Source organism: Clarias gariepinus, chromosome 17, assembly GCF_024256425.1.
Source record: "Clarias gariepinus isolate MV-2021 ecotype Netherlands chromosome 17, CGAR_prim_01v2, whole genome shotgun sequence".
Lineage (NCBI taxonomy): Eukaryota > Metazoa > Chordata > Actinopteri > Siluriformes > Clariidae > Clarias > Clarias gariepinus.
In genome coordinates this window covers 17,061,200-17,074,117 of record NC_071116.1, presented here as the reverse complement: position 1 = coordinate 17,074,117, position 12,918 = coordinate 17,061,200, and the positions used below count along the sequence as shown (strand labels likewise).

The following is a 12,918-nucleotide window of genomic DNA, read 5'->3' as shown; positions in this document are numbered from 1 at the left end:
TCTGTGACTATTGTGAGTTTTTTTTTCATTGACCAAAGGGTACCAACAATTTTGTCCATGTGTGTAAAACCCCTCACAGACATGTACTCAAGCTCAGGGCTAAACAGGGGACCCTGGAGCTTTGAGGTGGGCACATGCGTCTGGAACCTATTCATCAATAGTTTGCATCAAATGAACAGTGTGGCGTTTTTTCTGTGTATATTTTATAAGATAAAATATGTTTGTGCATGGTTGGAGTATTAAACTGCTTATGGCAGCTTTCTAAAATGGAAAGCAATCTTATTCTTGAAGCAATTTATAAAATCAGGCCTTAGGGTATTGGTGATGACATCATTACAAGAAAACAACACAGCCATCAATAGAGCCTTCATATTTATACCGTGGATAATCAAATTTAGATTTGGGTAGTGCATTCACCCAGGTTCTGCAGAACTAAAGGGCCATAGAAGACAAATAAATGGAACATGCATGCCTGCCACAAAGTAGGAATATCAGCCTGATGTAAAAAACAAATTTAAACGGTTCTCTCTGCCAAGTCATAGTTTTGTTTTCTATCACATATTACTCAATTTATGCATATTATTCCAGGATCGGTTTTATTATTTTTGCCCAAGAACTGCGCCACTCTTTGCGAAACATATGTTGCTCGATCTTTCTGTGACTATTTCTGTTTACAGCTGAGATGATGATCTTTTTATTTTGTGATTCTATCCTTTTTATCCTTCCCATTGCAACTCTTCACAACTCTTCTCTTGGTCGCGGTTTCATTACAAACAAAGCGGATCCGGATCAGAGGAGTCGTCTGCTACTGTATATGGGTTCCTGACACTGGCAAACATTAAACATGACGTTTGACTTTTTGAACGTGATATTATCCTACTGTTGCAATTTATGTAGCATAAGCTAATAAACTAACAGCCCTGTTTCGGTTGTATTTGTTGTAATAAAAACTAATTCAGAGCAAAGGAAATATACAAAGTGCAAACAAAGTTTCATACAGCTCAACTTCAAATTTCATTTATCACATACGCAACATACAGTCATACGCAATATGATATGAAGTGAAATGCTTATACGACTGCGGTTTACCTCAATATTACAAAAGATGGTTCAAAAGAAAGTTTTAGTGCAAAGTAAGAGAATAAAAAACTTTTACATTTACATAATATATAAGCAATAAGATAATGAAAATAAAATAGAATCAAAATTATAGAATAAAAGAAAAATATATAAATTAAAGAATATATAATAAAAATAGAAAAAAATATGTATAGTAAAATGAAATACAGTTAAAATGTAATGTAGTGCAGTGTAGAACCGTGTCCAGTTATTGGCAAGGTGATGTGCAGAATAGTACAAAAGTGTGCAAAATGTGCAAGCGTGTGAGTGTTAAGTCCTATGTGGTGTTGGGATTGAGAGCTCGTATAGCCTGCAGGAGGAAAGCAGAAGCGCTTTCCTGACCGCTGGCGAAGAGAGGTTTTTAATCAAGTAAACTCTGTAATAAAAATGCATTTAGATCCAAACCCTGGACTGCAGTCTGCCTGTTTGATGTATGTGAGCATAGAGAGCTACTGCTCCAAAAATAGATTCGAATAACTAAGAAAAAGAAAATGGGTTAAACACATGGTTTGAAATCCAGAAGATATATTTTGTTTGTGAATGTGTGTTTCTGTATGTTCAGGTGATAGAGAAAAGCCATGCAGAGGAGCCTGTGGCTGACAGCAATGCGAGTGCAGCGGTAAGTACTCCTACCTGTCTTACCATGGGGTCAATTAAAAACAATACACACTAATTACACTACTACCGTGTTCCAGGGGAGTTAATAAGGCCTCTAACACTCACTCTTTCCTACACTATTAACAATGTCGATGCTGGAGTGAGGATTAGTTCCCAGGTCGGCATACTATATATATAGTATAAATACACACATGCATTAACAGGTGAGTGTATAAAACGCACAACACCCTCTTATTTAGTGCAGAAAGCAGCAGATTGTCAAGTGTTTACAGTGGGAAAGTATCTGTACTGCAGCCAGAAATATTTTCCCAAATGCTGTATTTTTTTTTCATTGCCTTTGCTGTTAATGAGGGTATGATGCAGCCACTCTGCCTGGAATGATGAGGCGTTAAACACTGCGTTTTCGTCTCGACATCAGACTAGCAAGACACACACACTATTTGCTGATAATGGTTAGGTGTTATCTGGGTCTGTTACAGTCCACAATTAACTCATTTACGTGAAACTTCAAGGAAAGTTAGTAAGGTGTAAAGTGTAGGGTAGTTCAAAATGGCATATTTAATAACATTTGCCTACAGTATAATGTTATGGCAAATTATATTAACAGTAAGAGAGTACAGTCCACGACCAGGATTTAAAGTGACTTTGTCCCTTTTTTTCATCAATCATTTGTTTGAACTATGATTTGGTTTGGCGGAAAAGGAAAATGATTTGGTGAGGATGATTAAAGCTAGTCTGGGCAGCTAGTTTTGAGCTGAGGGCAAAATGACTGAAGACAATTACAGGCCAATCCATGAGGAAAAACCTGCTTAACTCTGCATGAAACTTAACACTTTACCCCAAAGTCTCCTTCGAAATCATCCTTTGAGCCGATCTCATACTTTGAGACCTATATTTTAGAAATATCATTAATATTAGACATAGCGCAACAGTTAACTTCCTCCTTCTCTTTTTCGTTTGTAAAGTAGTTGCATACTTTCACCTGCTTACCGGAGAATGGAAATACGCAAGCGTACCCGAGAACAGTGGACAGAAGGGGAGGAGAAGCTGTGATATGATGCTGGTGTGAAAATGTCCTAAGACTAGTTTAGATTAGCATCCAACATTCCAATAGGACAGCAACTCCTAAGGGTACTGTCATACAGAAGTGGTTTAAAACTAAAATACTGATGGTCTTAAAATAGCTTAGCTCAGTCACAGCTCAGATTTCAGTCTTAAAATTACATTAAACAAGCAAACAGCAAAGTGGCATCACTAAGGGTGTATATAATAAGGCATAACACTAAAGTTACTGTCTGTAACATTTTTATCTAGTGCTCCCAGAGGGATGTGGTATTATATATATATATATATATATATATATAAAAATATCCCTAATCGTTCAGAGGCTCCCGCTCCACAAACTAATTGTCGCCAATCTTTTCAACCGGGGTGACATCACAAATTACCACAATGGGTGACACCAGCACTAGCGATGCTACTGGGAGAGAGATCAAAGTTATTTCGGATGGCGGCACAGACGCTGTTTGGCTGGCTGTGCTTCAGCTGGAACGCCGACTGAAGCCGGATTTGCATTTACAACCATGGGAAAGACCTCAGTTAATAGGGGTGGAAATTATAGATGAAAAAGCACAGTTTTAGACTGTGACGTTCGTGCGTTTGTACAATATGCGAAGAAAAATGGAAAAGCAAAAGTTCTTTAGCTAACTGCCAATGCATGATGTGATCAGACTAGCAACATGAACAGTACGTTGATATGAACATAAGGAGGATGTGCAAAACTCGTGGGAGAAGTACTGTAGCTTTCTGCAACTGCCCCAAAGCATGCTGGTCGGTAAATTTTACTATCATAAATTGACCCTGTTTGTCAATATGTGTGTGTGTGCGTGTGGCCAGTGTTCTCACAAACAGTAATCCCAGGATATGCTACAAATCCACTGTGAACCTGGCCAGAATGAAAATGCATGTAATTTTTAATAATCGTATTATTATACAGTGTATATAAGCAGTCAGACTGCAAAACTTGATAGATGCCATTTTCTGCCTTTCACTCATTCTGCCAAGTTATAGAAATATAAGGTTGTCTATAAATTTTTTTTTTCTTTTTTTAATCCCTATTCCTTTTTTTAGAAACATTTAACTAATCATTAATACTGTTTTTTTGCACTTGGGAGCCATTATGCATCTCGGAAGAAAATGAAGCAGTTAATAGTAAGATAGTTAATCCTACAACACTCAAGAGCTGCGTTATTGTTTATTTTGTGAGATGCACTGTAAGAATTTCCAAACTCTGTTATGACCTTATGGGACAACAGATGTCCTGTATATGCGGCCAATGATGCGCAAATAGTAAAATAGTAAACAGTGCATACCTGTGCTCTCAAGTTCAATTACTGAATTATAACTGAAACTGGTTAAGGAGGAGCCTCATGATGCTTTCTAAATTAAGGTGTTTGTATTGTTTTTGTGTTTCTCATGATCGTCAGGAGTCTTTGTAATTGAAAAGGTTTTATGTGCAACAAAACTTAACCTTTTTTTCCCCTTGGTTCAATGACTCACTGCAAAAAATAAAACACAATCAGAGCATTTTTTTTTTATTTACATTGCCTGCACAAACACAAGTGCAGGCTGATTTATCCATTGTGACAAAACCGTGGGAGGTGGATTTATAGCATTTTGCAAAATCATACAAAATTCACAGTGATATAACCAAAACAATAGTGACATAATATTTTGGCATTTCTGCTTTTTTAACACTCTTCTGACTCAAAGAAAACATGCACAAAATATTCTCTCTATATCGGTTTGCAATACTTCCTTCTTCTCTTACTTTCTCTCAACTGCCACGAAACATGGATTTATCTAATTTTACCACGAAACTCCTCATATATGCGATATACATATTATAAAATCATATGAAAATAATTATACGCCCAAAAATGATGGAATGAAAACAGCTTGAAACAGATGGAGACGTTTGGACTATATTATTGATTTCTCTCTTTCTTTGTCCTTTTTCATTTCTTTTCCTCCTTCCCACATGTGCACATGTTCATAGAGCTCTGTTAATTATTGCACGCTAAACAGCATGTCATCAGCAGCAGGTCTGTGGAGTGTGCAGAGGCACGGATAAGTACTTCAGATTTAGAGGTGGCTTTGTCTCATTTATACATTTGCCTCTGCGTTAACAGCAAGTTGTTTGTCTCCTGTCCTACAGGTGTGGGCGGAAGATGTTTTGCGCTAATGAGCGGGAGAGCTTTAATAGCCGATTTGTCACACGCAGAGGCACGTTATGGCTGATATGAACCTTTGTTTGTTTTTTTTTTGGTTGATTTTTTTGCAGAAAAAAAAGGTGTGATTGAAGGTCTTAGACCCAGACGATAATGAATGCAGCGGTTATTGAATTATGACATAATGCAACATGATAAAATGGAAAAAAGTGGAAATCTGCTGGGTAATAGATGGGCTCGTTTGTTTTGTTTTGTTTTTAGGAAAAAAAAACGTTTATTGTGCAGAGAGAGAGCGAGATAAAGAGAATGGCTAATAATTAGTCGTCTGATTCTCTGCATGGTTCGGAAGAGACTGTCTCTTATAGCTGAGCCTTACGACTGATCCCTCTGCTTAGGTCGCAGTTGTCTGTGCTGTCAGGAATCTGCTAATGATTGAAAATTAGTACGTGCGTGTTTGCATTTATGTACGTTTACATGCGCCTGTTTTGTGTGGGCGTGTATGTGTGCGAGTACAGGCTTGGCATTTGGATTCTTTTCTGCAGTTTGACTCCTGCCTGGGAGGCGTGAGGATCTGCAGTAATTGCCACCTTTTGCCCACACAGACAGCTCTGATGCTTACACTGCTTACACACTGCAGCAAACATAACACACACACACACACACACATACTGTAGACACACAATCACACGGCAACTCCTTATGAAGCCACTGCAGAGGGCAGCTGCATTAAAATGCAGCAGCACTATTCTCTACCTGCAGCTGTGAGATTTCAGACAGCTCTGCTTCATGCTTTTATAACTGTGGAAGCGTATCACGCTGGTGGTGAAGCAATTCCCAAGAGCACCGATGCACATGTGTACAGAGTGTTACAGATTTTAAAAACAGTAGTTTCTCATTTTATTTCTAGGGTCATCTAGATTTAATTGGTGCAAATGTTTTCTGAATTAGCCGGTGATAATGGCAAATACAAGTCTTATTAATACAATATATTAATAATTTTTTCCCTTTGTCGACAGATTAAATGCCAGTTGACAACGGATGTGTCCTGAAGCTCAAGTCTTGCTGTGCACATCTGTGCCCATGAGAAGCATAAACATGCATTTAAATCAATTAGAAACATTAATATTCCTCACCCACTGATACCATTATTTTAGATAAAAATCAACGATAATAGGGGGAGTCAAAAATGATCCGCACTCCAGTTATATTAAAAAAGAATGTTAGTCTTGTGATTTGCATGAAAAAAGAGCAGCGTGCAGCAATTTGTTTTCAGAAGCGTTTGGATAACTATTGCGGGAATAATTTGAACCAATACCAAAAGTTTCTTAAAGAGAATCATTACTAGTTTTGAGACATAAAGTATGGATCCTCAATCGCAGACCAAGAAAAGGTTTAAAACTCAATCATCAGCTAAAAAAAAATGACGCTTACGGTTTTCTAGGATTCTCAAGGGCCAGTATTGGAACATTATTAGAAAAAGGTTCAACACTCAACAGTGCTCGTTACAGTGAAAGACTTATTAAGGGGCTGAAGCCTAAATCTTGCATCACAATACTCCGTGCAAAAACTTTGTTTTGAGGTGTTAAAGAATCCTCCCTATAGTTCTGATCTTACTTCATCTATTACAAGATTCACTACTGCTGAAGAAATGAAGAAAGCGGTGCATTCCTGGCTCACGGTTCAGCTTAAAAAAATGTTTTTATGAGGGAATAAAAAGGTTATTTGACAGTTGTACAAAGTGTATTAAAAAGCATGAAGATTATGTCAAGAATAATTATGCTTATTATTGTGCAAACTGGTATGTTTGGTCTTTGTCTGGCAAGCCAGAAAAAAAGTCACTTAGGCTGTTTAGTTATAATTCTTCTCATGTTTTGTTCTTTCTTTCTCTACCATTCATCTTTGCTGCTGTAGCAATCAGCCCAACTTTAGATGTTTCCATCCCAACTACTATACCTGGAGCATTTTTATGCAAAGATGCAAAATGGATCAGATGGACATTCGCTAATCCAATACACAATCAACTCTACTCATTCATTGTAATGTATCTGGAAAAGCCAGAAAAAATCCTTTGGTTCTATTCCCTTAATAAGTCATTTAGATTGGCAAGTGTGACCTACCAGAGCCAAAAATGTTGATTTCATCATTTACTATTTACTACACAGACTGTTCGACATAGTGAGAGAGGCTGAGGAAGACACCAGCCATGTGATTAGTCAGTGTTACGTAAAACACAATATCAAGACTTGCCTGTGTGATGCAATCTACTGTACCTAGTGACACTCAACACACAAAATTGCATATCTAAAATAGTTTCCCATAACTTTTTGACTTTAGTTACTATTAAACAAGGTCTGGGGTGATGGTGCTAACATAACCTCTAAATAAATTAGCTATACTTTGGGTAGGTTGCGAGGTGCATGACGAGTATTAATATAGTAAACTATGTAAGAAATATAACAGACATAAGATTAAGATCACTGAAGTGAATAACATTGATTATCTTGCTACAGTGGCAACAAGAAGTGGGTGGGTTATATTAGGCAGCAAGGAATCGTTCTATCCCTGAAGTTGATGTGTTGAAAGCAGAAAAAATGGGCAAGCAGAAAGATTTGAGCCACTCTGACAAGCACTAAATCGTAAGGCTTGACAACTGGGTTAAAAAGAAAAACTGCAGCTCTTGCGGTACAGTATGTTATTGGTCAGAGACTACAAAAATGGTCCAAAGAAAGAAACCAGTGAACCAGTGACAGGATCATGGGTGGCCAAGGCTCACTGATGCACGCAGGGAGTTTCACATTGCTGAAAAAGTGTTTGTTCTGGAAGAAGGGCATGAGAACACATAGTGCATTGCATTTTTTACATATGGAGCCGCATAGCTGCACACAATCCGGTAGCCTATGCTGACCCGCGTCCACCACCAAAACTATTCACAATGGGCATCATATCTGGGCCATGGAGCAGTGGAAGAAGGTGGTTTGGTCTGGTGAATCACTTTTTCTTGGTCTAGAATAGTTCAAGAATGGTTTGAGGAACACAGAACCGTGTTGGCTCAGCCTCCAAATGCTCCAGGTCTCATTCCAACTGAGCATCTGTGGCTTGTGCTGGAAAACAAGTTCTATCCAAGGAGGCTTCACCTTGAAACTTACAGGACTTAATGGATCTGCTACTGGCGGCTCGTTGCCAGATACCACAGCAATATCTTGGTGCTAAAAACGGCCCTTACCCTGCCTTGATGGGTCAGGGACATTTGGTGCAAAAAGGAGACTTGATCAGTATTAGGAGGGTGATCATGAAACAGTACAGTATATGATGTTAAGTTTCGTGCTTTTTGGTGATATATTTTTCTTCATATTCAACAGAACAAATGGCTCAAAGCCAGTAGGGAATTCCTACATTTAAATCATGAATGCAGCCACCTGTATGGCTTTGATGAGAGCTTGCAATACAATGCATCGCTTAATCCTAATAGCTATTGATATGTTTTTGATTTTAGTTGTATTGTTAAATATCACTAACCACCACTAATTAATAGAATTTCAATGAATTGTAGCAAGTTTAATACCTATATCTAGGTGTATACGTGCAGACTTGCCAACTTTTACATAGAAAAAAAAAACAGCTTTTCCTCGACAGCCTTAACATAGGAGCATCTCATTTTAACATCTGAGTATGCTGCATTTAAAACTATGCAAAAGGCGTCTTCTGTGTCTTCCTCATAAGAATGTCAGACGATGCTTTCTCTGTCATTAGCTAATGAGGTAATGGGAAAGTATCTATTGAAAGAAGTTTAAATCGCTCTATCTAGCAACTCTATCTCCATAATGCATTCGCTGAAAGCGGCTCAGAGCCTGTGGGCTGATGGCTGATCGGCTTAGGTTGTGCGCGTACATGTGGGACTTGTGTGTGTGTGTGTGTGTGTGTGTGTGTATGCAGTGGTTTTACAGGAATAAAAGTTGACTGGTTTAACACATTGGATCCAAACAGTAAGATGCGGGAAATTTGTACAGAAGAAACTCTAGGAATTTTTTTTTATCCTAGTATTGTAAGTTTTAATTGATGCTAAGATGCTTAGTTAAATTATAGTGTAATGCATAATAGGCAGAATGGTGACATATTGAATAGCACTGTGGCCTCGCACGTCCAGGATCAAGGGTTCGATTCCCACCTCAGGTCTGTGTGCATCTTCTCCCTGTGCTTGACAGGTTTCCTCTGGGTATTCCGGTTTCCTCCAAAGGCATGCAAGGTTAGGTTAATTAGCATTCTCAAATTGTCCATAGTGATGATTAGCACCCTGGCCAGGGTGAACCCTGCCTCATGGCCTAAGTCTCCTGGGATAGGCTTCAGATGATAAATTAATGAATAAATGAATGAATGAATGAAATGCATAATGTGTACTGTGAAAGAATATGAAATAATTATTTTAAAAAACATGACCAGGAATGCATGCAGAATTGTCTTGACTCAGAACCAAATGAATATTTGAATTGCCTGGTGATTCATACACCTAAATAGCTTACTACAGGATACATCAGCTTTTTTCCTGGCTGATGATCCTTTCACCTCCTTTCCGTTTTACTCTTTAATGCCTTTTTCATCGTCGAAATCAAATCTAGAGCAGATGTGATCTCTTGAGATGTCAGGAACCCAGACAGGGGATCCTGTACCCTACAGTGGAATTTCGGTCTCCGTCCTTGTGTCGCTGCTTGTCCACTGTGTTGTGGTTGGTGTTAGTGGTTGGCCCATTGCAGTCCCTTGGTGAATAAGCACTATTGACTCGTACCTTTTGCTCGTTCGCTTCTTCGTGTTATCATGATGAGATTAGCAGCGTTTTTGAGATCTTAATTTAACTCTAGCGTGCGGCAGAGAGCTCGTCTTGACTGACAATGAGCAGAGAGAGAATTGGATGCGAAACTAGCCCACATCTGTATGATTCATGATGCCTGAATCCTTAGAGAATGGCAAAAAACCCCAGGACTTGTGTGTAACTGTATACATCTGTGTGCAATCTCTCTCTCTCCCTTTTTCTTGCTCTCTCTCTCTCTCTACTAAAACTTTAAACCACTACTAAATGTTTAACTGAAAAACCATTGCTTATGGCACATGATAAAAAATCCTTTTGTTCCGCATGTAACTCATTTTTCCTGCTGCATTGGACTCCTTCCTCTCTTGTCTTCGCTTCAGTATACAATTCATGTATATGTGATTGAGATACTTTTTTTTTTGTCCTTAATAAATTTTCTTTCCGGTCTTTTTATATTCAAGATCAGCAAATGGCCACTAAGTCAGTGGAATCTGGTTGACTGCACTTTCCCAGCTTTGGATTTCTCTGCAGAGCTAAAAGCGTCTAATTCAGCATCACTTCAGGAAAAAAAAAATGTGGGACGAATCGTAGCGCACAGTGACAGAAAGCTCCAGGGTTAGAGAACATGGCTGATTTGAGAATCGGAGATTGTTTTCTCATGAGGCAGGCAGTCAGGGCTGTGTGAGAGCTGAGGAGGAGGGATGCTCTGTGCTCTCAGCAACAGCAGCATCCTCACTCTCTCTCTTTCTCTCTCTCACTCTCTCTCTTTTTCTTTTTTTTTCCCTTTCTCGCTCTCTAACTCTGTGTCTGTGAAAGGCAGCCGTGCCGTGTGGCTGTGGGCAGCCCGCGCTGCGCCGTGCGCTCCTGCTAGCATCATGTGTGCCGCGGCTGCTGTTGCACTTAGCTGTATAGGAAAGAGCTCCATTCTTTTTATCCTCACTCTGCCCGTGCCTTAGGTTTCCTCTCATTTTTTTCCCCTTCTTATTCTTCTCTCCATTCTGGCTGAATCAGTGGCGATGAATTGGTGTCTTGGCTGAGCTTTTGAGCTCACAATGGATTGTCTGTGTATAGTCACAACTAAGGTAAGGATCGGCATGAAAAAGTGTGGGGATGAGAGTGAGTGACAGGCATGCAGAGAGACAGAGAGAGAGAGAGAGAGAGAGAGAGAAAGAGAGAAAGAATGCACCGTGTGATTTATCAGAGTGTATCTATATGTCAAGGAAATCACCTGTATACATGATTTTGTGAATTTCTTTGTTTTTTCTTTTGATTGTGAAGTCACCTGTTTACCTGTGCATTTCTTTTAATGCGTGTGTGTGTGTGTGGATCTCGGGGTTTTGCCTCTCCTCTGTGGAGGCGTGAAAGGAGGAGCTTGTGGAGAACTTCAGTCTTCCTTCTTCTCAGTGCTTCTCTTAATCTTATTATCATCGGGAGCTCTGGATATTTTAGTGCCTTTGTTTTAGTGTAGGAATTCTTATTTGATTATTTTATTAATATTTTATATAATGTTTTTTTAAATGCAGTGCAAGGCACACTAAGGATTGGTACTTTCTTGTTAGGTATAATAACTGACTTTATTAAAAAGAAAGAAGAAAAAAAATCCTTAAGGCATTCTGCGTGTGCTTATAATATAATGTTATATATTTTTGGCTCATAGATACTGTAGTTAATTAAAATGATTTAATTTAGTGTGTGTATGAAATGCATGGAGGTACTAGTCTTAAGAATTCTGATATCAAGATGTCAAGTACTGTACAGTAATAGTGTGACTTATAATCATGTGTCACTCTAATTCTGTTTCGCTGCATTACACAATGTCCTCCTAGATTCGCTCGATTCGATTTTTTTCTACTTTCTCCTTCCTGAAAGCTGAAATTCAAACCCTCCTCCGTATGGTGTGTAAGGAGTGTTAGAAATTAGGTGTAATCCCACTGTGTAAACCTGCGAAGCTCTGCGCTGCGCGTTCCAAACACGCTGCTACGATGACTGGGAGATCCCACCAATGCCTTATATTTTATATTTTAATTGCTTGCTTTTTTTTTTTGCAACACAGGCCCATCCGGGGTATTCGATTTCCCCTGAGTAAAACCTCAGCCTCGGTGTCAAGCAGATAGCTCCTCATTGGAACAGGCAGTTCTGTGGCATCAGCTGTTAGCGAGCCAGGGTTTGTTTTTGGTTTCAGCATTTGAGCCACATCCTCAAGCTTCATGATGGGTTTCTTTGAGTTGGTCTGATTTCATGTGTGGGTGCGGTGGTGTGGGTTTACCGTGCTAAGATATGTAGCACAGTGGTCTTACTACTCTCAGCTGGAGGATGGGAGAAGTTCAGAGCCGACAGCCTCATCTCAGTCATCACCGAAACTAAAGCGATTTGCCATTGGAAAAGTTCTGAGTCATGTTGGTGAGCATCCAGGAGTGTATGAATTTGCTCTCACTACCTCAGTGACTTCAGGAAAGAGGTTGAATCCTGACTGTTAAGAGCTCGTCCAGAGTGCATCGCATCCGCATCATGAACGAGAGTCCGTCCCATTCAAAGACTGATCGAATCAAAACTGTGCTTAGTGGATGTACTTCAGAAAAAAATGTAAAATATTATAACAAAACCAAATGAGTAAGTACATTTTGGCTGGCTAGCTAAATTTTCAATTAGTTACAGCAACGGCAACAATATTCTGTCCTACCGCACTCACTGTGAAAACACGAACGGGGAAAGGGAGACAATAAATCCCACAGTGCGTACCATCTATTCGATATACAATCGGAAATTATTAATATGTACAGTACGATTCTAATCTGTTTGGTCTGTTCAGGTGATGTTTGAATGAGATTGCATGACATCTCTCTTTCTCAGTGTTGATTAGCGAAGACAACTCATGTGCTGCTGCAAACATTGTTGCCTTACAACAAGTGGGTGTAAAAATAATGTTAGTACGTAGTTGCTAAAAAAAAAAAGGATAGATAGAGAGAGACTGCATCGTGCCGCATTATGCAGGTGGCCAATTCCCTGCAAAGGTCAACCTTACCATTGGGGGGAAAGAGTAGGCATAATTCATAGGGTTCTTATGAATTAGGCCGATGTTATACTACTATACACCAGGGCTACACTCACATTACAAGCCACATTCATTTTCATAATTACAATTGACGTTTA

General features: G+C 39.1%; 1 protein-coding gene across 19 annotated transcripts in view; it reads left to right on the top strand.

Moving 5' to 3' along the window:
• Positions 1 to 12,918, top strand: part of dlg2 (discs, large homolog 2 (Drosophila)) — a 277,019-nt gene that overhangs the window by 32,782 nt on the left and 231,319 nt on the right. For 18 of the 19 annotated variants that reach the window (XM_053515546.1, XM_053515556.1, XM_053515568.1 and 15 more), the window contains one exon: positions 1,682 to 1,738. In XM_053515546.1, coding sequence (XP_053371521.1) covers positions 1,682 to 1,738 — 57 coding nt within the window. Of the gene's footprint in view, positions 1 to 1,681; positions 1,739 to 10,781; positions 10,851 to 12,918 lie in introns of those variants that run through there. The other variant, XM_053515554.1, reaches the window with a different exon arrangement.